This window comes from Neopsephotus bourkii, unplaced genomic scaffold (assembly GCF_033783945.1).
Source record: "Neopsephotus bourkii isolate Nb327-2 ecotype Australia unplaced genomic scaffold, CSIRO-AGI_Nbou_v1 NB_53, whole genome shotgun sequence".
Lineage (NCBI taxonomy): Eukaryota > Metazoa > Chordata > Aves > Psittaciformes > Psittacidae > Neopsephotus > Neopsephotus bourkii.
Genome location: NW_026900570.1, coordinates 8894881 through 8921213, shown reverse-complemented (window position 1 = coordinate 8921213; position 26333 = coordinate 8894881). Strand labels below are relative to the sequence as shown.

General features: G+C 37.7%; 1 protein-coding gene across 16 annotated transcripts in view; it reads right to left on the bottom strand.

Moving 5' to 3' along the window:
• Positions 1–26333, bottom strand: part of PARD3 (par-3 family cell polarity regulator) — a 451495-nt gene that overhangs the window by 381325 nt on the left and 43837 nt on the right. For all 16 annotated transcript variants that reach the window (XM_061349937.1, XM_061350015.1, XM_061349977.1 and 13 more), the window contains exon 2: positions 20070–20171. In XM_061349937.1, coding sequence (XP_061205921.1) covers positions 20070–20171 — 102 coding nt within the window. The remainder of the gene's footprint in view (positions 1–20069; positions 20172–26333) is intronic.

Sequence of the window (26333 nt, the reverse complement as noted above, 5' to 3'; positions counted from 1 at the left end):
TTTAAAAAATTGAAACGGTCCTTAATGAACAGATTGACTTCAAGACAGACAGCCTATGGGACACTGCAGTTCTCACAAGCACAAAGTTATGACACTTCATTTTTTATCTTGTTCTCAAGAAAAACAGAAAGAGATCAATGAAAGACAAATAAATGGCAGTCACTGCTACTCCAATTTTCTTGGGTTTTCCTTTCAAGAAAAAGATTGTGTGGGGTTTCTTTGGTTTCGTGGAGGTTTGCTGGTTTTTTTTTCATGGGGTTTTTAAAAGTATTAACAGATGAAACAGAAAACTGCATTATGAAAACTTTCCATAACTTACCTTAAAGATGATCAACGCAAAAATAAGTAAAAAATCCTTAAGTTTATTGTAAACTTTCTAAACATCCACTTTAATGCATAAGGTATATGACAGAAGTAAGCCCAAACCCTGGTGCAATTCTGAATTCTGATCATTAGGAAGAACCATAAACACTATCCTGCTGTGCACTTCCTTAACTTCTTTCCAACTTTTGGTCCTAAATTCTATTCTGTGCTACAGAAACTGCTCAAGGAAAGACTTTTTAAACCATTGTATTCCTACAAGAAGTCCTAGTTCTGCTTGATTACAAAAACAGTAGGAGCTGAAAGCCACGGTGCAGCAGGAAAACTATGACACAGTTGCCATCACAGAAACGTGGTGTGATGACTCTCACACAGCTGGAGTGCTGTAATGGATGCCTATAAACTCTTCAGAAGGGAGAAACAAGGAAGGAAAGGCACTGGGGTAGCCCTATATTTTAAGAAGTGTTTTGATTGCTTAGAGCTTAATGATGACAGGTAATGATGAATGTCTATGGGTAAGAATCAGAGGGAAGCCCAACAAGGCAGATATCATGGTGGAAGTTGCTATAGACTACCCAACCAGGATGAAGAAGCAGACAAAATATTCTACAAGCAGCTGGGAGAAGTCTCACAATCACTGGCCCTTGTTCTCATGAGGGTTCAACTTACCAGATGTCTGCTGGAAATACATCAGAGAGGAAACAGTCTAGGAGGTTCCTGGAGTGTGTGGAAGGTAGCTTCTTGACATAGCGGGTAAGTGAGATAACTAGGGAAGGTGCCCTGCTTGACCTGCTCTTTGTGAACAGAGAAGGACTTGTGGGTGATGTGATAGTTTGAGGCTGTCTTGGGCACAGCAGTGACAAAATGATAGTTTTTGATTCCCAGAGAAGTAAGGAGAGGGGCCACCATAACTGCTACCTTGAACTTCCAGAAAAGAGACTGCCCTGTTTAGGAGGCTGGTTGACAGAGTCCCTTGGAAGGCACCCCTGAAGGACAAAGGAGTCCAGGAAGGCTGGATAGTCTCAAGAAGGAAACACTGAAGGTACAAGAACAGGCTGTCTCCATGTGCCAAAAGACAAGCCAATGGAGAAGAAGGTTAAGCAGGTCCTGCTTAACTAACCTGATCTCCTTCTATGACAAGGTGACCCACTCAGTGGATAACAGCAAGGCTGTGCCTGTTGTCTACCTAGAATTTACTAAAGCTTTTGGCACAATTTCCCACAACATTCTGCTGGGAAAACTGGCTGCTCGTGGCTTGGATGGATGTACTGTTTGACAAGTAAAAAACTGGCTGGGTGGCCAGGTGGTACAGTCAAATCCAGTTGGCAGCTGGTCACAAGTGGTGTTTCCCAGGACTCAGTACCAGGGCCAGTTCTATTTAGTATCTTTAACAATGATTTGGATGAGGAGTTTGAGTGCATCCTCAGTAAGTTTGCAGACAAAACCAACTTAGGGGCAAGTGTTGATCTGCTTGAGGGTAGCATAGCTCTAAAGAGGGATCTGGACAGGCCAAAGCCATTTGTATGAGATTCAACAAGGCACAGTGCTGTGTCCTGCACCTGAGTCACAACAACCCCATGCAATGCTTTGGGAACAGTGGCTGGAAAGCTAGCTGGTAGAGAAGGACCTGAGAGTATACAGAAGGGCAATGAAGCTGGTGAAGCATCTGGAGAATGAGTCTTATGAGGAACGGCTGAGGGAACTGGGGTTGTTTAGCCTGGAGAGGAGAAGGCTCAGGAGGGACCCTATTGCTCTCTCCAACTACCTAAAAGTTGTAGTGAGGTGGGAGTTGACCTCTTCTCCCACATAACAAGTGGTAAGACAAAATGGCCTCAAATTGCACCTGTGGAGGTTTATATTGGCTATTAGAGAAAAATTCTTCACCAAAAGGGTTGTCAAGCACTGGAATAGGCTGCCTGGGGAAGTAGTTGAGTCACCATCCCTGGAGGTACTTAAAAGATGTGTAGTTGCTCTTAAGGACACAGTTTAGTGGTGGACTTGGCAGCATTAGGTTAATGGTTGGACTCGATGACCGCAAATGTCTCTTCCAACCTCAACAATTTATGATTCTCAGTCTGTAATACACTTTTTTTCTTAACTTTATTAATCATTTCTTGACTACATCTAATTCATTTGAAAGTTAATTTTCATAAGTTTTAAAATTTAACTAAGAACTTATGGTTTTCAGTTTCAAACTTAGACCACATGGAACAACTTACTATATCTGACCACACTGAAAACTAGAGTAATAATAAGACTGTGGGGAGAAAACTAAAACAACATTAAGTTTTCCCAAAGAAATTATCCTAGCAGAAAAGCTGTCAGTCACGAAAGTTGATATTATCACAACAGATGACAAGAAGCTAGTTTCAGAAGCGCAAAATGTGACCATCACTGTCTTGCTACTTTCTATTTATTTTAAATAACAGATGAACAGTCATTAATATTTACTATTATTTAAATCAATCACATTATGCAATCAGCAGCCTGAAGTGAAATTAGGCAGCAGCTGGTTAGATGGACGTCATCTGTCAGGGTCTGTTGTTCTAAAAGCCGTTAATACTGTCAGTGAAAATTACGGTCCACAAATCAAAAGAATGCAAGTGCTTGAACTGAAATACACATGAAGTCAGACAGCTCCCACTGGATTCTCCCCATGTGCTATTACCTCCATGATCAAGTCACGCTTCAAGTGACAGAAATTGCTGAGAAAGCAAAACACTGCATGCTTTCTGTCCAAAAACTATACTTTGAGCCAGGACATATTTTTAGATAATTAAATTCATTTTGCTCCCTTTTGTCAAGAAACATTAACATCAACCTGCTGTAAAGCAAAACACTCCCTCACTCTTGCACAGAATAACGGGGCAAAACTTTGTTGCTATTACAAAAGTGACAAACTCGGTAGCTGGAGTTACTGGCATGATTGCAGCTGACAAAAGTGTCTTTTGAAATGCACCATCCTCATTTTGAGGATATAATTCCACACAAATAGTAAGTAAACAGCAGGAAAAATATATATGAAAAACTGCAGAAGTCAGGCAGGGATTTTATAAAGAAAAGCATGTTGCTTACTTGTTAATCATGGAATGCCACCAAGAATTTTAAATGAATCATCAATGTGCAGCAGCAATGGCTGGGTGCCAGCTAGGCGCTGAGCTGGTTTGTAGAAAAGGATGAGCAGATCCTCCTGGACATCACTTGGACAGTGATTCAGGAATGTGCCCTCATGGTGAGGGCAGCTGCCTGCAGAATGGGGTGTGACAGCATGAGTGTAGCTGGCATGTCCAGCAACAGCCTCCAGCATAGTGGAGTGGAAAACAGGATATAGAAAGAAACGTCAGGAGTGCTGGGCTTGTTCGGTTTTAAGGGGAGGATGAAAGAGAAGCTTCTTCTTGTCTTCTACGGCCTAATGGAAGGGCAGAGAGAAACCAGACCTGGAATCTTCTGGGAGGGGACTGGTAGTGGGAGGAACAGCAACATGGATACTACTTGCACCACTGGGAATTCAGATTGGGCTTTGGAAACACTTTTTTCATCCTGGCAGCCCAGACAGGCTGCACAATCTCCATCCCTGGAGATGCTCAGATACAGATTGCATTGGCCCTGCACAAACTGGCCCTGTTTAGAGCAGGGATTGGACTAGGCAATTTCAGAGGTCCCTTCCAGCGTTAATCATTCTGCAATTCTGTGATTGTAAGGTTTCTCACTCTCTTGGTGCATGCCTATGTTTCAACAGCAGATCAAAAGCATCAGCCAAGGCAGAGTGGGTATTTCCAGCTGTAAGAAGTTTGGTGAATGTACTCAGAACCTATCAGCTCAGCACACTGCATGTGGTCAAACTTAACCCAGTCTTCTGTGGGTCACCATCAGCTCTTTGTGGGTAAAAGCAAGACCAAGGACCTGCCTTCGTTTGCACCTCCTTCCTGCTCTGCACTGGGTGCTGTTGTTCTCCATCAGCAGGTAAGGTCGGACCCCTGAAAGCCATTACCACTCGGCTTTGCTGAGGGAGACTAATGTTCTGCCGTAACATCTACGGCTCATGTAACAGCAAATCTGATCCTGGCCTCCAGACTGCTCCTCATAGCAGACCTCCTTTTTTAGTGGCATTGTTAGTTTTCACACCGATCAGCGCATTACCTCAGAACAGCCAACAATTCCTAGTGCTGGCATGAGGGAGAGGTGGGAAGCACAGCCATGGCCAGGAAGAGCATGAGGCCACCCTCCTTCACAGCACCATGGTCTTAGATGAGCTAAAATCCATCACAAAGACACACCTTTAGGAATCCAAAAGTGTGCTTATTCATGTTAGCTCTTACATGAGCTATAACAATTACTCTGGCAGAATTAAAAACAACTGCTCAATTTGGGTCACATGAACTTGTTAAATTGTCAAAATAAACCCTACTATTATGTTTGCATTAAAGAAATCACCAACTACATTTGAAAAGCTCCTTGCAACGTGCTGTTATTTCAGCACCACAACAAAATATTTCCTGAGATGGTATGGCCATACACGATGCCATATTAACTGCCACGACAAGACGCCAAGGGAAGGGACTCTCTGGCTCTCAGACAGGGCAACTTCTGTCTCAGGGCACTGGAAATCAGCACAAAGGAGGGTATTACCCAAACCATCATAGCAAACACCACCGAGGCATGGTGATTTATACTGCTGTAGGAAGCACTCTAATGCACAGATCTACCACAATCTCTACAACAACCCTCAGTAAGAGAAGGAAAGCAGGAACTCAAGGTTCACGATGGCCAAGCCTTTCACGCACCACTCTGATTTTACTCTGTGTTTAAATCAAGATGGTATTACTTCACTCACCACAATCCCACCTCGTCTTGCTACAATCACAGTTTTAATAATAACGGCTAATTACCGCAGTTAACTGCTGGGTATGATTCGAAGTGCATGAGTTTTGACAGGCCAAGCTTCTTCTAGAGGAACTTGCACGCCCCTATCTCCCAATTCTCTGGTACATACATCACATGCTTTTTCTCCTATCATGTTTGTCTGGTTTCATTTTAAAAGAAACAGGATCAGATTTTCACAACAAATCCTGAAAGCTTGTACTCCAGGTTTTCTACAGAGAGACAACATTCAAGATTCCCAAAACAAGGTCATGCAAAAGGAATAAAAACAATCAGAGACCCTGGTTTTCAAAAGTAATGTCCGAAAATTAATTATTTGAGATTCCTCTTGTCCCTAATTTTTCTTTTCTACTTAGGTATCTTCATAGATTACAAATAAATTGGATTGATAGCATTGGTACTATGGTTTTTGCTCACCAGAACTGTCACACACCAGTAGCACTGCCCCTGGCATATCTAATGTATGCTCCTTACCACAAAGTTTAATGTGACAAGCCATTGCTGTCTTGGAGCAACCCATTTTCTAATTTCACCAGCCTTCCTGGTGACATTTTTCCACCCAGTGTTTCCTTCTAATAGGAAAGCAGAAAGTATAACTTACAGGCTTTTGTCTGCTTCATCTGAGCTTCCCTCAGATGCTCATAACAAGCAATCTGGAGCACTCCTATTAGCTGAGTCATATTTAAACACAGGGATTTGGAGGTTTCCTAACAACACCCTCTTTGTATGCATTGTTCCTCATCTGGGATAGCGGAAGGTGCATCCTACACAGTTCCGGAATCACAGAGTTTAACAGAAAAGAAAGAAAGACTCAAAAAAAAAAAAAAAAAGAGAAAGAAAAAAGTTTATTCAGTTCAATTTTATAGCACTCCATGGACAAAAATATGCATATATGGGAAGAAACCACAAATCTGCAGTCTATGCAAGCTCTTTATACTCTTGTATAATAAGCCTGAAACCCTGCCAAGTTCCAAAATTTTGTATCCAAAACATAAGTAAGTTATCAGGAAAACAGATTCAGAACTTAATTTATCCACTGAGGCCCCAGCCCATGTCACGGTAATCAGTCAGCTGGCGATGACAAGAGAGAAGTAAGACTTGAGAGTCTCACAGAACAGCTAAAAATAAGCACTGGATCTCTTTTTTATGTTTCTCTGCACATCAGGATCTTGATCTCTTTTTTTTTTTTAAACTTATTTATAGGTATTACTTCATGTAACTGAACTTGTTCTTCATTCAAAACATAAAAAGCATTCCCTTCTCCTAAAACTATCAAACATTTCATAGATTGTGTTGCATAACACTCATACACCTGAGAAGTTACCACCTACATATTTCTGTAATGTGGTTTTCCATCCAGATCAGTGAATATGTCAATATCACCAGCCAGTGAAAATAATTACCACCAGATTTTCTGCCTCAGAACAGATCAGTCTAGAGAAATCAACAGAATAAAAAAAGTGAACTGTAGTAATAAATAGCTTGATGGGAAGATTACCTTGAGAGATGTTCATTTTTATATTAGATGGGATATTTGTAATTGTTCGGTTTAAACCTTTAGGATTATCAATTTCTAATAAATTAGCTAACAAAAAAAATAAAAACAAGAAAAACAAAAAAGTACAGCAATTTGCTTTAAACACAGCCATAGCATTGTCATTCAGAAACTGTGACAAATGTCCTTTTAAAATATTCTCAGATTCTCATTAATATTTTACCAGTGATTTAAGAATCTTATTTTTTTATGAAGAAAAGATCAAAATGGGAATTTTACCACAGAAAAGAAAAAAGAAATCAAACTTTGCAAGAAAGGGAGGTCAACAATAAAAAGGCCAAGGAAGTAGAAAAGGATTGTGTAGACTATTATGATTTTAACAGACTTTGATTAATATCAATCTACCAAAATATTTAAGAAACTAAATTTGGCTTGCCTGCCTGTATAAGCACAGGCAGAGTCTTATTCCTCCAGGGAACTACCCAAGTACAACTGCATATACTGTGAGCAGCAAAGTCTGCTATTGTCTCTTATAACAACAAACACCAAAGCATAGTTTTAAATATTCTCAGATGTCAAACATTCAATAGGAAAATATTTAAAAAAATAAAAAAGAAAGAAGAAGAGGAAAGAAGAAAGAAGGAGAGTCTCAAGCAACAAAAAAAAAAGGCATTTTTAAGTAATATTTCTTCTGCTGCAGTAACTGAACTACTATGGCTCAGTCAGTAACTCGGGCCTGGAACCAGCCTGCGTAATGACAGAAGTTACACTGTACTGAGCAGTTAGGTCTGGTTGGCTGAAAACTGGTCAGATTCTGGTAAATGCAAACCTGTAATTTTCTTTGGTATTTTAAAAGTTTGACAGTAACAAAAGCAGTTGTGTTTTGTGTTCAACAGCATTTTCAATGCTCATGTAGTTGCCGTTGCAGGGTAGGGAGAAGCAGGGAGAAAGTAAGGACGGTTTTGTCTCAACTCTAATGATCTAAAGATTAAAACAAGACTAAGCCTGTAGGAGAAAATATATTTTTTTACAGTTCAATGGAGCATTTCAAGAGGGGAAAAAAACCCCATACATTCTTGAGGCAGAAAAGTCCTTCTTCAGCTCTAATATGCATGTCAATCAAAATAGGGCTTTGTCTAGAGTGCTTCATTTCAGCTGTTTCAGTCACTAACATACTGTAACCAAGCTGAAGTAGTAGAAGTCTCTTAAAGCTACTCCTACAATTCTGCATCTACGAGTACTCAGATTCAGAAACACATCCATGTGAACAGTGATTTTAGGAAGACACTTTTTCTGGAAGTGACACCATAAAGACTGAGTTGAAGCAGATGTTTTGGGGTTCTTTTTCCTTTCAACAAAAAAATAACTTTTAGGATTAAATAATTAAACCAACAAGAACGCACATTCTGGATTTGTTTAAGCATCAGCTTGATTTTGGTAATTGAGCATATTTTTCACTAACCACTAGAGGTCACACAATAACTATGGCAGCTATCCAAAAGAGAAGTCTCAAGAACCTTAAATTCTGGGAAAATTGAAACACATGGGTACTCACTAATCTGCACCTACAAATGAAATTATTAGGTTAATTTGAGTAGTCTTTCCATTTTCCCAAAAGATCCAATGAACATGAATTCTCATGGTAGTCATTTAGTAGTTTACTTCTTCGTAAAATTTGGATTTATGATTTTTACTTCTGATAATGGGGGGGGATATTCAGAGGTTGGTGCCCTTTTAAAAGTGTTCCCAATTTCTTCAAATATTTCCTCATTTAAAACTTCTGGAAAATCCATTCCAGGAGTTTCCAGCCCCTTCAACTTCAAAGGGGCTTCAGCTATGACCACAATTAACACTACAGAAACACAATAAAGCTGGACTATCCTAGTATTCTACTTGTCAATATTTTGCTATTTAAATAGACATTACACTTTCAGGAACAACAGAAATAATCATAAAAACAAATATGAAGCCACACAACAAATTCACCATGTTTTTAAGCTAATACTAAAGTTTATACTGGACACAATATCTTAATTATTTTAAAATATGAACAGATATACTGCTCACAACATTTACGAGCAGATGTGGCAGTCAGGGCCTGAAAACTACTTGCTGGTGAAAAACTCACTTATACTGCTAATGAAAATCTAATCTATTTTAAAGCATTTGCTGAAATACTATTTACAAGGTATTAAAATACTTTATGTTCTACAATGCTAACTAAAAATTCCCTGGAAAGTTCCTTTAAACCCTTCAAAAAGGCACCCTGTGCACCCAACTGCAGAGCGAGAGAAGGCTGATAATGATCCTATGCTCCTTTCATATTAAATTAAATTGGAGATCAATCTACAAAGACGTTTCATGAACTGACTCACTGTGTTTATTCCATTTACTACCATGCACCTTACATTTTCTTTTTTGGAGAAATTTCATTTAATTAGATCCCAACTACAAACGATAAAGACCTGTGTATGAAAAAGTCTTTTACTATGGCAGTGCCTCACTGCCAAGGCATTAAGTTGCCCTCTAACCCTAAGAACTGGTCCCACCAGAACAGGTGCTGCTGCTGACTTGCACTACCTGTTCTGGAATAAGTAAAATATTTCACTCCCTAAAGCTCTCAGTCTGGTACGTTTCAACATTAAAAATAATAATAATAATAATAGTGAAGAGCAGCAAAAGAGGTGTAATCTGAATAATGATTTCAAATGTTTCAGTACCCATCATGTGTTTTTCAGCACAACAGACAACACACTACCAAAAGCTTGCAGGGCATGCGTTACATTATAGGAGCAACTCCTTGAGATGAAACAGAAATAAAACAAGTCTTAAAAGCAGAAACAATGCAGGCTTTTCTTGCAATAAATTTAACACTCCACATTTAGCTAGATCTTAAGAAATGTTATAGCAAAAAAAATCTAGTTTTACTTACACACAAGCTTGCATGTATACACACACGTACTCACACACAGACTCCAAATCAACATACTGGTTTCCACTTCATATCAACATTAACATCAACATAACAATATTAACAACATTAAGCAAGTTTTAAATTCTTCTTAAGAATTTAGGAAGCAAGGATATTTTTCTCAGGAATATCCAAATACAAACCTGCTTTTTCTGTGCCTGCCTCTTTTGAGCACCCAGTGTAGCTGATTTGAAGCTCAGTGACTTGGACTGTCTCCTAACTTTGACCGAATCTCTCCGGCGATCATATGAAAAAGATGACGACTTCTTTGTAATTTTCCTCTTAGGTGTGTCTGCCATTTCATCCACCAAAGTATGGTTACCTTCAAGCAAACAGTGTCCCAAGAAAATAAAAACTCAGGATCATCAAGCTTCCACCAAGCTTACAGTGAACAGTCTTCAATCCTATTAGAAGTGGAACATCCTACAAGGAAGGGAGCCCACGTAAGAACAACTTCAGTTCTTCCAACCAGTTGCACAGATGAAAAAAGCCGATGGTCCTGCAATGCTGTACGACACTGAAGAGCAGGCAGATCTCCCTCTTGCTGTATAAACTCAAACAGGCTTCAGCAGTGATGCTAATCTGAAAAATGTAGTGACTATCCTGCTGAGCACGCTAAAGGTGAACAGAAGGTAGCTCCCTGCACACCAAGAGGGTGTGGACATACACCAACAGGGTGTGGGGATGAAGCAGAAGACTTTGGGTTCAAAGCATCTTCTTAACTCCTTCCTTTCTGGGCTACTGCTAAGAAGGTATCTCAAAAGTTAAACTGGTGAGAGCTCCCCCCAAAAGCATTATTTTCTTCTCTTTGGATCCAACGCACTTGCTGAAAAAGCCTTTAGCATGAGATAGCGGCCTCATTCATTAGAAGCCTTGTTTTAGCCTAATTCAAATACTTGCTTTTCTCTCTTTGTCAGAAGGACTATTCATGTTACAAACTTAAGAGGTACTTTTAACTACTAAGCCAACTGGAACTAACATCGAGCCTACACACAAATCTTACCATCCTTCCTGGGAACTAATTATGAAGTTACGGCACTCTCTTGAAACCTTTTGGTATCAACGGATAAGAGGGTAGCACTAATGAATTCTCATCCTAGTGACAGTGTGGGAATCTTATCAGACAGCTGAGATTGCAACTTCTGTACCAGGACTGTGTTTAGGTAGGAATGTTTCCCTTGCATAACATATTAGTCAAGGAACGCTACAAGGGTGTAGAGCCCCAAGACTTGCTGCTATTGATTTCCATTAAGCAAAACATATTCAAAGCACAAAGCTGTGCGTATGGGAATGTGCCTGCAAACTTAACACTGTCAGTTTTAAATCTGCGTTAAGATACAAGAAAGAAAACTATCCCTTGACAAACTTATGCCATTGTCCAGGGTCTTTTCCAGAAACTTTTCCTTACTTTATTCATGACGCTACTTCGCATAAAAACAACTGTGAATAATTTATACTTGCAGGATTATCCATTACTATAATTAAGCCTTAATATGGGTCAGTCCTCTAGCGTACCAGTCTCACCACCTCTGTTAGGAAATATCTGTGAAGTCGGAGCAGCATTTCTTTCAAGACCTGCCGGTATCAAGGAGTAAGAGGCTAGTGCTTAATGAGTTCCTGTAGCCAACATTTTTTGCTACTTCTTCCTTTGTTGTAGGATGAAGAATATACCTCTAGGACAAAGTGATATTGCTAACATTAATGAAAAGCTATCAGAATGTCATACACTTATTAGCCATAATGGCCTATTTCTATATTCTCTGCAGATTTCTGTGGAAATTTACACTATGAAGAATTAGACAGCGCTGCTTCATATTACCTACAACTACATCTACACAGTGAATCTGTAATTTTTACAGGGCACAGAAAAAAACCCATTATTAAATACTTCTAGGACAAAGTATCTCTTAATTGTGATGGGTTTATAATACTGTAGCAGTCTTTATCCATAGCCACATACTGACCTTCAGTGTTACTAATATTAGACACTGTGAGACCATCATCATTTCACCACTCTCTGTGGTTTTCACCAAAGTTTAAAGAGACTCTTGCAAATTGAGACCTGACTTAAATTACTCATGAATTACAAGCATCACCTTTTTGAAGAGTAAAAATAAGCAGACAATTCAGCATTATACATGCTTTTAAACAAAGACATCTCTAGAAAAATATACATCCTAAAAAGCTTGTTGAAGCAAAGCATCTGCAGCATTTGATTAAGTAACAGGTATTCTGATATATCATAAAAACTAAGGTCAAGAAAAGTTTGAAAACCTTTTGCAGATAGCTAGTTATGATATATTCTAATCATGTTTGTTTGCACCAAAAAAAAAAAAAAAAGGCAATTAGGACTGACAAAGGCACAAATAAACTTTAAAAACAAACAAACAGAAAAAACACATGCATTAAAATGCAGCTGACCTTGTATCAAATACCAGGCACAATCCTGGTTCATTAGACCTAAAGCAGGTGCAAGAAATGTAACAAGAATTATCAGTTAATGAAAGGACTTCTGAATGAGAGAAATTAAATTAGAAAGAAAAGTGAAAAGGACAGAAGTCTGTAAAATCTTTAAAGATAGTAAAATGATTATTTTTATTCACAGTTCCCCTAAATACAAGAATCTGTGGCACTGAATGAATTAATTTTGAAAGTAAAAGGTAGTATTTTACATTAAAAACATACCTATTTTCATTTACTTTGCTAATGAAAACTGATGTTTAACTCATTTTCTCTCATTCTGCACTGAAAAAAGACACAATGTCACCTCTGATTTTCCAGTCATATACAGTTTCCTTATTCCATTCTTTTTTCAAGGCTGAGAGTCCTGGCCCATTTATACACTGCTGGAAGAGAAGCCTTTAATCTACACATGCAATCAATGTTGGCTTTTGCTTTTTTAAATCCTTTTCAATTGCTTGGTTTGTGGCTGGAGGAAGTGGAGGGCTAACCAACAACATGAACAGCAGCAAGATCCCATTACCCGTTCCCTTCTCTACCCCTTGCTTTACCGAAGGCACCACTCCAGTAGCTCCATGGCCATTGGCAGCCTTGCTGCACTGAGAAGGAAGGTCTCAGCCCACTCACGTTGCCACTCTCCCTCTTCTTCCTTCACAACTCAACCATTCCCTTCCTTCCTCAACCACTTCCAGCAGCAAAGTCTCCCCTTCCTCCTCAGCTTCCCAGATCTTTCAGTGAACCGACGATGCTCATGAAATAGCAGAGAAATACTCAGTTATTTTTGCAAGAAGCCTTCTGACATTTACGTAAATAAATCTGCTACAAGATGGGGTCCAAAGAGTGCCAAGCCTGCATGAAGTAAGAGCAGGATGGGGATGACAACAGGGCGGAGAGGCAGACACAAAGGCAAGCTAGTGGAAGCCGCCTTAGATCTTATTATCTCTCACAGAGCTGTACCTTGCAGTGTAATCCAGTGTTTCCAGAGGTCTATTACAAAACCATAAACATTTTCCCAAATGTAATAGCTAGCTCAGAACTCATTATTTGCATTCAGTTGAGAGAGCCTCACTCTGACAGCAAATCACATTTGCCAAAATGATCTTTCATCCATCATGTAATTGTCTAGTCCCCCTGTATCACAGGATGCTTCTGCAGCCCTTTGTAATCAGCATTTTTACCATCAACATTCAGTTTCACACACTAGAATGGAATTTGTCACTCCATTATTCAAATCCCCTTTCCATTTTCTCAGAACAATTGCAAATGAATACACACACTGCTTTCCACTTTCCAATCAGTTACATACCCGTAATATCTTTTCTTTCATCCCATGGAAAGTTTGGGGAGTTTTTTACTGTACTAACCCCAGTCACTGTTGCTTAGGTCAGTCTTTCTGCTAAGAACATAGGCAGGTTTGTGAGGCATGACTTTCTTCACAACTCTGTCACGATCTTCCTCAGTATATCATATTCACACATGGGCCTGCTATTCCTCAGAAAATAGATTTTACCGAATTACTCGATTTTCAGAAATCAGATAGACCTGCAGCTCTTCAGTTCTCCTAATTGACAAATAAATTTACAAATATCACTTCTCTCCTACCTGAGAATTCTCAGTTTACTGGTACAATAATACAGTAATTTCAGTAATACAGGAAAGGAACTGGGATATGGCAGTTTATCCCCACAGGAAACAACAAATCATGAATGGACGTGCTGTCTTCACAGAGCTATGAGGACTAAATGATTATGAGATTCTCATTTGGAGAACAGTGCTTGAAAGAGATGAAAATAAAAACCTAATATCTCTTAATGACTGGAAAATGCACATGTTTCAATACTAATGTATTATGCCCAGTGTTTCCTCACTTACAGGGCCCTTAAGTCTCCTCCATAAACATTGTGAAGTAAGAATTTATTTCTTAGAAATACTACAAGAATTTTAATTCCATTCTTTGACAGAAGATAATATTTATATAGAGAGTCTGTTATTTCCAAATACGTCTTCATTAAATAGCAACTGGGAATAACATCTACCTGAAAACTTTTATTTTCTACTTTAAAACCATCAACAAGAGGGATCTAAAAATGATGTGGCAAATACGGTAATAATGAGTCAGTGTTAATGTAAAAAAACCTGGTTAAAACAGAGACGTTCCGTTTTACTTGTCACAACTTTAAGTAATATCAATTGCCAATCTCTAAAAACATAATTAAAATTAAAACCTGCAGAATATTAGATGACATCCAGAGCTCATTGTTCAAAAACTGAAGTTTCTGATTTTTCTTAACAGAAAATCATCATGGAGCTGTTATAGTAAGGGGTCTTTCCTAGTATCAATACTTTCCCAAGCTCAGTGGCTCAGTTATTTTAAGCTGCTACAAGAAAAGAACGCCTTATGCTCAAAATGTGTTTTGCCAAGTCACTTATGAGTAACAACAAACTGTTCAAGGTCATCCTGTTTTCCTGAGATACAGGGAAGGCAGTCACAGAATGAGAGAAGCTGCATTGTGGCAACAACAATAATGGAAGTAGTTAAAATCTAATTTGATAGAAAGGGTTTGAGGGGAAAGAAAGAGGGGCAGGGTAAGGTAAATACTAAGAATCATTCTGAGTAGTGTTTTGGCATTTTTAGGTTTTCCTGTCAGATTTGCTGGACTGGACCGAGATGTTCTTTCATTCACTCCAGGGTTTTAATCTGCTAATGATAGAAACAAACTCTAGAAGTAAAATAAAAAGTTATTCTTCTCTGTTCATGGTTTTAGGGTTAAATTCTTAACCTGCACAGTCAAAGGGAATTCAAATGTAAATTCAGCTCTAAGTTTGCTTAAATGAGGCAGAGAGACACCTAAATTTAGAACAAACACTACTACTTGTGATTATGTGCTGATGGCAATCTAAAGATAACACAAGTTTATCTGTGCAACTTTCATCAAGTTCAAAAGCTCTTCATTATTTTGGAGAGAGTGACAGAACAAAAATCAACAGCAGCACAATTTTTTAATCACTGTTCTCCAATCCCTATCTAACCTTTAACCTTAACATCATAATGCATTTGCTCAAAATAGATGTATTTTTGTGTTTGTTTCAAGTTAATATTTGTTACAAACAAAATATAGTCATATTTTCCAAACCCACATTTTGAGTATCACATGCCTCTGTAATTCAACAGTGCTTTCCAAGAGGAAGTAAACAAAACAACAGTATTATTTAGAATTGACCATCTGTTTAACACAGAAACCAAAAGTTCATTTCCGTTCCACTGCACTGGGAAAAGCTCCTAATATCCCTTCTTGTTATGAGATGAAGCTGCTCAAAGACTTTCTCACATCACACTAGAAGCAAGCAGGAACTAAACTGATAATAATATTAACAGAATCTCTATAGGTCTCTAAAAGCAGATGCAAATGAAGTGCAGTTGACCTCACTGACTTTCAGCAGGAATTTAATTACTTAAGTCTAGATCACGAATGTTTACAAACTCCCATTTCAGCACAAATCTATGAAAATAATCTCCATCCCATTGTCACCAACACTACTCCGCTCAAAACAGCAACTTCTTCTTGTGTCTTTCTGGTAGGTGCAAAGTATATCTATTCAGCAATATGCACCAACATTGAGTTGAACTTACAGTGACCTCGGTCAGATACTAACACCAGGCACACAAACACTGTGGTAAGCATGAAACTTCACTCCAGACAATACCAAACCATATTCCACTATTTTTCATCTCTGCATTCAGTGGGCATAACTATGAATTACGCAGAGTGAAATGCCGACCAAGTATTTGAAAACAGCAAATCAAGTAAAGAAAGCCATTCCTTAGTTTAGAGAAATAAATCCACGCTTTAAGTCTAAGCATATACCAAAATACAGTTGTTATTTTTGAGAACTAGTGTGCTGCATTTATTAGGACAGTGATGAAGGAAATGGTAAGTGCCAATACTTTTAACATTTAGAGACTGCTAATCTCCAAGCTACCAAAAAACTATGCTCAGGTAAATGAATCTATGAGTGACATCAGGTTCATAACCTACATTGTTTCAAGCTACCTTTATTCACCCAGCTGCTCACCAAAACCAGTGGCTGTTAATGTCAGAGCCCTTTTCCCTGAGGAAGAAAAGCCTCTTATTTTTCAGAAATGTAGCTACACAAAACACATTTTGATTTCCAAAGCTTTCCTCTGAAGAGCAGCCTGAGCATTATTATGCAAGAAAAATATATATAAGCACACATGAAATATTTAATTGTACAAAATACGAGTGACTATTTCAGTGAGAATCCAACTGGGAGCAGGTTATATTCATATATGTACTTCTAAAATGGAAGATTACACAGCAATTTCCTGAATATTTTTTTCCCATGGATAAACAAAGGCCTGCAAGATCCCTGAACAAGTACTTTCATATTGCACCCAAAGTATGAGGATCGCTGAAGTGTCTGAGTGCCTCAACCTGCCCAGAGAAACCATGGTTAAGGATGGCTGGGGTGGGCTTTATTCATCATTTCTTTGGGGTTTTTTTGTTGTTGGGAATGTCTGCTTACTAAGAATTGAACTGAGGTCATCAACTATGTTGTAATCAAGCTGGAAACTTGTCAATTTGACATGTTTTCTGAGAGACATTAAAGTGGCACAGGTAACAGGAATCCAAGCAAAACAGTTTGTTAACCTACCTTGAAAATAGTGTTCTAATTATGGAATGCACAAGAAATGTACACTTTTAAAATAATGAAAATAGGTTATGCAGTTGACTAAAAGCAAGTTCGAAAGTGCAACTTCTTTATTTCTGGAAAAGAGATACTTGCTATTCATCTGCCCAAGTTTTTCATGAGTTTCCTCAAACAGTACCAAACATGCTCATACTTAGGACTGAAATGGATGCCAGCAGTTGAAAACAGACTCTTGGTTTTTGGTAGCCAAATATTTTTCATAAACAACAAAAGCAAGACAACCCACTTGTATTCATGTATACAGAAAGATGAATATAAGAAAACACTGATATATTCCCATTGAGAACTATCTTTCCATAATAAAACCTGGACAAAATTTGTACTTCAAACAAACAATCACAAAGAAGATTTCCATGAAAAAACTATCCAAATAAGCATTTATTACTTTTTAATAGTGTTACCACCATTAACTATATTAACCAAGTTTTCACCAGCAACTTCATATGTAGCAATATTCTGTAATATGAATGTTGAAGTTGCATGCCAGCTAAGTTAGAATAGATAGTATTATGCACTTTCTCAATGAATTATCTTAAAGGATATAAGAAAAGGTGTTTCAGAAAGGAACAAATAGCTTGGCAAAATCATTTTTTCCATGTAGTTTGTTCCATGTTTTTCTCCTTTTTTTTAAGGGGGAACAACACTGAACATCACAAATTATTCCAGACAGCAGCTGGTTAACCCTTACTCATTCATTCCGGTTTAGTAAGTGACAAAGAGAATACCAAAATACAGAGACACAACAAGCTAAATGGAGTCACCCTACCATGCTGCATTTTAATGTGAAGGACACTAAAGATACTTCTCTTAGTCCGCTCAGAACAGCTGCTGTCTCCAAGGGTCTTTGTATCTGTTATAGTAGAGAACATTTTCTCCATGGAGACAGTAGAATAGGAGTAAATATATTCTTCACATTACTGAAAGTTTTATTTTTACTAAGATAGTTGACTATACAGCGTAATAAATTCATCAAGAGAACAAGCTCATCCTTAGCTGCTCTGCATTCTGTATTGTATTTATATTACACTGTACAATTATGGCACAAAAGCAACATAAAAAAAGACAAAAACTACATTTATCAGTATGGGAATGATCCCTACATCTTAAGAGTTTTGCAATATCCTAGATAATTTTGCCACAAGTAAAAAAGAAAAAAAAAATATATATATATATAGGCTAATGTTTAATTTTAAGCATAACTAATCCTACAGACCTCAGTAATAATTAACTAAATACTTAGACAATATCTGTTAAATGCTTTTTAACAAGATATGCTTCCATGTATATGTACAAAATATCACTAACTGGGGATATATTCAGAACAATGCATTAATGAGACCTATATCAGATTCTGCTAACACAAAATGAGTTGATACACTTGCCAAGAAGGAAGCATCAAATGCAAAGCTAGCAATCCAAAACTAAAGGGAAGCAGGAAGGTCAACTGTAAAATATAAGACAAGAAACTGAAAAACAGTGACTAATGACTGCAATGCTTTAAAAAGAATCAAACGTGAAGGTCAAGTGATAATGATTAAAGGATATAAATGAGCATAGCACAGTGCATGTTTATATTGCACCTTCCTAATCAATGCTACAAGTTCCCTTAAAAAAAAGGAAATTTAACTGCTAAGCGCTATCAGTAGAGACATCCTGGATTTGCAGAATCAGAGGATATGTGCCTGGTAAATGCAGAAATAAATACTACTAATTACTAGGTATCTTGTCCATCTATACACAAAAACAATACTGTAATAATGACTTAGCCTGTTTCAGTTGCAGTCAGAGTTTTTCACCTATTAGTCACGCACATAAAAACACCCACGGAGTTTCACTCTGAGGAATTACCGCACTTGAAGGCAGCAAGGAAACAGCCAAAGAATGAGGTCTTGAAGTCACCAGAATTCAAACTTCTCCTTCTGAAGGGAGGAGCACATGAGGAGCTAAGTGCATGATTCAAGTAAGTTAAAAAAAAAAATATATATATATATATACACTCACATACACACATATGTATATGTGTGTATATATACACACATAGTGACAACTTGCACCAGCCTCCTTGAGGCCTGTAAGCAAAAGCTAAACTAATCACGCAGCTGAGCACTTCAATATGACATAACTAACTAGAGGTTTTAATTAGCTTTCTGTGAAATCTTAGCCAAGCACTATTTTTATGGAAGAAATTCCTCTAAACTCAGCACTGTTACCCTATAGAGTTTGAGTAATCCCAACATTTCAGACAGCAAGGAGTCTCCATGTCCCAAGACTCCTCACATAATTTTTCTTTATAAAGTCCTGGTTGAAATAACCATGTCAATTAAATTTTGTCACAAGAAATAACTTCAGGCAAAGTATTTATTTCTGAAAAATTAGTCTAAGAGTCATCATTTGGACACTTTTCAAGGAGCCTTCAGAGAGCCTGTTGCTTCCAAGAGAAGCAATTAAGATTTCTGTCTGTGAAGGAGCAGGGTCCTGAAACACATTTCCAGGCTGAAGTCTGTATCAAGCTTGAAGGCTCTCAAGAGCTTGAGCAAACACAAGCAACTCTGCAGAGAAAAATGTCTTCTATACAGGTCTTTGCAGTTTGCCACAGTGTTTCTTACATACCCTTTTTTTTCAACATGGAATTCAAAGACAGTAGTACCTATAACCTCAAACAGCCAGTAACCAAAAAACTCTAAGCTGACTGCAAAGTAAATCTCCACTTTAAAAAAATAATAAGCATACTCAAGATATACTCAAGCAGTGTGTAATTATTTTCTCAAGTTCTTCGTGACTAGCAGTTTGTCCCAGTAAGTTTTTTGAAAAACAATCCACCAACCCTATGCAGTTTAGAAAGAGCATGGGGGTTTTGCTCATATTCAACTAGCAACATGAAGCTAAAATCTTAACTTACAGATTCATTTTTTTTTATGTTATTGTTTCACCATATGAGGTTTGTCTATTCTTGCAGCCTCCTTTTCTCCTTTGAACTTTTAAGGAACCAGAAAGGATGAAAACCCATTATTTCAATGAAAGATTTCCTGTACATTTGAAAAAAAAAACCAAACATAACAGCAACAGATTTCTCACATTTGTCAAGAAAACTGTTTTTAAAAAAAAAGACCTCTGTATTGGCTCCTACTTTTGGGCACATGCAGGAAACACAGAACACTGATATGACCACGTGCAGTGCACTGAGTTGCTTTCACAGCTATGTGTACTTACACGGTCTTTGTCATCGGCTACATCACAAAGAATGTCATCGAGATCTAAGATCCCACCATCCCCGTGCTCCAGTCGATGTACTTGTATCCAGTAGTTTGGATCCTGCATAAAAGGAAAAGAAAATAATATCAGATATCACATACCAACATAAAAAGTTACTCCACCAAATAGTTAACATCACAGTCCTACAAATGCTTGACATGAAAACAGCCATTTAGGTCATATCCCTGTAAATAAATGTAAATTGATATATAAAGCCAAAGGTGTTTTTTTTTAAATTGCCCAAGATTAGATATGTACTCTTCTCACTTTTATCATCTCTACACAAGTCCCAGTTCCACCACTGACACATAGGGGAACAGCATTCCCAGTGTTACTGAATATATGCATTATGTAAAAGGAAAACTGCATTGCCCTCAAAATAAAGTAGCTCAGACAGTGGTCAACAGGCACAAAACGCTACAGAACAGCTGTAAAGTGTGCGGAAGCATTTATAGGACAGCTATAAAAGGATAAAACCCTATATTTAAATTATATCAAGGAGATTTCTACCTGTGCTTTGGTAGAGTTGGTAGATGGGATATCTAAACCTTATACAAAGAACACTTTCCACATTTTGATTTAAAAAAGATACATATAAGCACACATACAGACATATATATGTGCGTATATATATGCATATATATGTGTACGTGGTTTTGTATACACAATATGTCTACCAGCAACTGGGAAGACTGGCTTTATAGTCTTATTACTTTTGATACAAAAGGAAACTATAAGGAATAAAGCTGTCTCTACAAAGTGTCTTCTACATATCACTACATGACCTGAGTGCTGTTTGGTCCTCAATGTGTTATTCTTAAAAGGTTTGTTTTCTAACAGGAGAAGGTTCCACTGTAAATACATGACCTGAATGTGATACATAATCTTTTCTTGCTTCTCAAATACTCCCCCATAACAGTGACAGTGCCCCAGGTTGTCTAGCAGTAAAAGAGATTCCTTGCTTTTCACTGAGCCAGCACCATTGCAGAAAGTCACTAATTTCAGTGAAGACTTACCAACTTGCAACATCTTGCAAAGTGCCTGACTTCCTAAAACTAGCAATTGCCATCACAGTGTTTTCAGGTACCAGTATCTAGAAGTCAAAACAAAACCAAAAAAAAAAAAAACACCACCAAACAAACTGAACAAAAAAAACAAAACAGAACAAAACAAAACAAAACCCCAGCACTCCACCCTTAAATAATTTGATTTCTTAAATGACGGCACAGGACAAGAAATGGGGCCACCAGAATCCTTCTAAATGCGTATGTTTTTAAATCTTGACAGGACATACTTCAGCAGCATTGCTGCATGAGAGAACATTAAGGGAGATTCATTTTGGTTTTAATATGCTAGAATGCTGTTTATTTGCATGTGATATATATGGGTATGTCAAAGTTTTTGGAGAAATTTGATAACCATGAAACTTACTTCATTCTTTTTACAGTACATCCACCTTAAATACTGCTGTAAATCATCATCATCAGGTGATCAGATTTCAGAATTACATTTTACAGCCACTAGGCTAGCCATTTCACAAATTAAATTACAGATTTTTTCTCTAATTTCTCCAACTATTAAATATCATTAGCTTGCATTTCTTCTAAGCAGCTATTTATTATATAATTAACTGATTTTACTAGGACATGGCTTTTCACCAAACAGAACGTACTGCTGTAGCACATGGTAGGTCATAATTCAGCACTCTTTTCTTTTAGGTCAAAATTCAGGAATAATTAAAAATAGCACTACCTTATCCTCACTGCCATGCATGCAGAGGCGCACACACAGCTACATTATACAGAAATTTATTCTGTAAAATGGTACATAATGCAGATACTAAACTTTTCTGTTAAGGTTGAATACTCCAATAGGTCTTACAGACAGGGCTGAAAAAAAGCCTTCTATGTACACCAGGAATCCTTTAAAGTTCCTCAATAAAAAAATTCTAAGCGATACTCTGCTGAAGACATGCTTTTGTAAACTCTGCTCTCAAACTAAGAGGAAAGACGATCCTTCCTAATCCTCTGTCCCATCACAAAAATCTCCTCTACCTCTCATATGTACATTGGAAACTGAAACGCTGGGGAAGACACAGGTTTTGAAGACACAACCAGACTGCTAAGCTATGAAGCACCTCCTCACCAAGAATGAAGTCTAAGGACTTGATTCAGATTTCCTTTGCTAATTTCTCCATCTCAAAGCCAAGTCAGAATTGAACCATAAGCCAGTCTTCACTGGAAAATCAGAAATTGAAAACCTAGTTAGCCTTTATTACAGTCTGATCCCTCCTATGTCACACACTTCACTTTTGTTTGCATCCCTTAAGAACAGAAACATTAAAAACAAATAAATGCAACACTGGCTCAGTGACTTGACTACATCCATCAAAACAAACATCGCCCAAAATGAAATTACCACTCCAATATTCCTGTATCCTTATTTTTTTCTTCCTACCAGAAGTATTTCCCACCTCCAAGGCAAATGTTAAGAAAATATGCACGATTACAGAATCAATAGTAGAAACACCCACTCCTCAAGCACCATGGTGTTATTTCAGCATGTACAATCTACATTAAAAATAGCTTTGTTATATAAGCTCCATCACTTTTGCTAATTAGTTCCTTTAAATGTTTCTCGATATTGCTTAAGAAGTTTTAGATAGTCTTAATTTTTCCCGCATCACCTATTTGTTGTGCCATAGCCTGAATTGCTCTGGTTGCTTTTCCTGTCAGACAAGATCTTGATACAAAACAGTACATTAGCAAGACCAGACAAGAAATACATAAAACTAGTTTGGCAAGAATTTACTCTGGCAGGATTTGGTAAGTAAATATGAAATAACAATGAAACTTTTCATTAAAACCCTCTCCAAACTTCACAGAGCAGTTCTACTCCAGGCCCTTTTACTCTATTAAAGGTTTCACATAAATCAAGGATTGGTGGGGGAGGCTTGGGAGGGGAGAGACATCTATGGGAGAGAGGAGTACACATTTGTAGAGAAAAAATAAAAATCACACAACAACCACCAACCACACAAAATACTGAAGCTACTGATTTTACTGATTTAAGAAAATCCACAACTAATTCTATGAATTAACAAACCAAACAACATGGAAACACCCGAACTGCATAAATGTTCACATTTAAATTCTTATTCTGTATTCTGTTTACACCAAACATATCCTCTAGAAGAGCAAGCTCATACGCAGTGTTTGCTAAATACAAAAGAAAGTGGACCCAACTTAACACTTAATTAAATTCAAGTCCTACTCCATCAAGTTACAAGCGCATCTTTATTCCTACATTGGTCAAGTAGTATTTCTCAATCACAGCCAACAAAATTCATAATTCCCTATGCAATAGCAGTAATAAATCTTCAAGCCCTTTCTGAAGCAGTCAGAAATACTGTTTTGGCTTAGACCAGTTACTGAGTCATAAAGTGGAAATCGGCAATTACCAGAGTTTACACAACTTCATCTGCAGGATGAACTGGTCCAATCACTCCTTCAGGACACCCAAAACACCTTTAGGGTCTCCCTCTCCAGGTGGCAGCACAGAGCTCTCAAGTGAGATCTCACAAATGAGGGACGGACTCCCAACACTTACCCACAGAGAGATGACCTGGTCAGAGTGCATGCAACAGGGTGCTTACATGAGTGAAAATCAGAATGCCTTCTAGTTATAAAAGAAGTACAGAAACTATCGAGTCTACAAAAGTCAATTTCTGTAAAGATGAAAAAAATATTTAAAAAAATATAAAAGATTACTCAGAAACTTTATAAGAAACCTGCTTCAGAGTTGTTCTGATTTAAGAGAACATCACAGTCAGATGCTTTGCTGTTGTTTCAAAATTGTAATTTGCATATTACAAATAGATTTTTCACATTTTATTGATGAAACAAAGCCACATTTATATTCTTTCACTGTTGTGATTGTGTAAAAAGGTACTGCACTCTGCAAATCTGCAATACATCTAGAGATATAAAGCCAGGCTTTGATAGAAAACTCATTAGCTACAATGCTCCACCAATGTGTAAATTAGCAATATGCAATTATTTTGTAAAAGCTGTATAGATGCCTTTGTCATTAGTTCATGCAGAAGAACAAGCAAGTTCACTTCATTGAATACAAGATAGAAGTAATGCTAAACCTGATTTATAATATCTTCATTTAAATATTGCATCACTCAGCTCAAGTCTAAGCAAGTCAGATCTCCTGTTTCCTGTGTACACCCATTTAACTATTCTACTTGATTATGATTATAAAGGTACTTATAATTTAAACTCATGAGCACTACATTTGCTGCTCTAAAGTCCTCTATAATGGAAGATAAATATTTGCTATGAAATCACCAGCACTAAGAGGGGAAGCAAGGGCACATTACAAAGGCAGGAAGAATGCAGCCATTCATATTCTGTTTATTTCATAAAACATGACTTCTTAAAAGCATAAAGGAAAAACTGAGAAAACAGTTTAAGTAATATCATTCAGTATTCTGTAGCTAACAATTTTATGTTCCCACATAATGGAAACAAGGACCATATGTGGAAATTATCTAGAAATAGGAATGGAAACTGCAATATGTTCTTATTAATGCCATAACAAGATTTCTTACTCCTTTAGATCTAAATAGGTGTCTTGTTTTTTGCAAATGCACCCTTTCCAAAAATTTATAGAAATGTTTAACATAAAAAGTTAGAATAAATGCTTTGAAATATTTTGTCCATATCACACAAGTAGAATGCACCGCAAACTTTTAAGTAGCCATCTATTTAACAGAAAGCAAACAATCAAGCTCCTAAAAAGCCCAACTTACAATGCTTACTGTTTGCAAATTACACCCACTGCTGTGATTTAATCAGACCTGCCCACCAGGAGGATGTCCTGAAGCATCTTCAGGACTACTTCTTCTAGAAGACTACTTCATCTGCATGTCAACAATTACATAGTTGGGGGTGGGATGTGTGGGGAGATAACTTCTTGTGTTTGGTTTGAAGCCCACCCAGAGAGCACAACTGGGGGAGGACAGCAAGCACCCCCCAAGAAGTGTCTGTACTTCTTACCTTGACCATAACGACTCAGGTTTCCCAACTACAGCTTTAAGCTAGGTACAGGCCAACTGCTGTTGCCAGTACAACTTGTAACACATCTTGAAAACGAGTAAAGCATATTTTTTTTCTCCTCACACACCCCTGTATTTTCTAATCTGTTCAGGCCAAAACATTAAGAGTGTTTCTTAGCAGAGTTAAGTGTATCTGGAGTTAAGTGCAGTATTTGGAGAAACAGACTGACTTTGCCGAGCTGAGCTCACTGAGGCTTTCTGTGCCTATCAGAGATCATCCTTCTAAAGCTGAAATAATTTAGATACCATCTATAGTTTTTTGCTTTAAGATCTTTTACAGTACTGAGATGCTTATATGCTTTTTGAAATACACTGTCAACTGGGCAGTCATGCACAAGTATTTCAGTGTAACTCTCAGAGGAAATGAATGTGCTAGGACAAGTGAAAGTGCAGAAGCAGATACAAGTGTTAATTTAACTTCTCAGTGATAAATGAGGAAATAAAGGGGAGTTAAGTACACACTTTTAGCTTCAGCTTAAAACTATATAGAATCTAAGGTAACATGGTGATGTGTGGCTATCTTCACTGTTTTGAGTCCTTTGAGAACAGATAAAGCCTTTGTTGCAGAAAAGTACACACAGATCAAAACCAACTAAATCATCAGGCTGGGGTGTGTACTGGACTTGTCTGTTCAGCAGCATATGCACTTGGGCATGTTAACACAGTCTGAAAGGAAAATAATGGTTAATAAAAAACTAATATATCTGAAGGTTTGCCAGTGAATCCATTCATTTCCCTGTCTAGCTCTGTGCTTTAAGAGAGAACCGTCAAAACAAGCACTCAGGTGCCAAAGGAAAGCCACGAATGCTCAGCGTCAGCCGGATTCCAGTTACGTTTCACAGCCTCACAAGCCAACAAGAACATGTCCCTGGGTTTGAATTGCACCTTCTTCCTGTCTCCTGCCTCCTCAAATTTCAGGCGCAAAGACCTGATGCATTAACACATAATAGCAGCAACAGGGGAAAAATCAGCCTCAAAGATGACTGTGCTCTCTAAGGTATGTTGGTACTGCACCACAAACAGTTGGTGGTAACAATACAACAGAAGTACATTTACTTTCTCCACAATGGCACAAGATGGCAAAATACTTAACATTA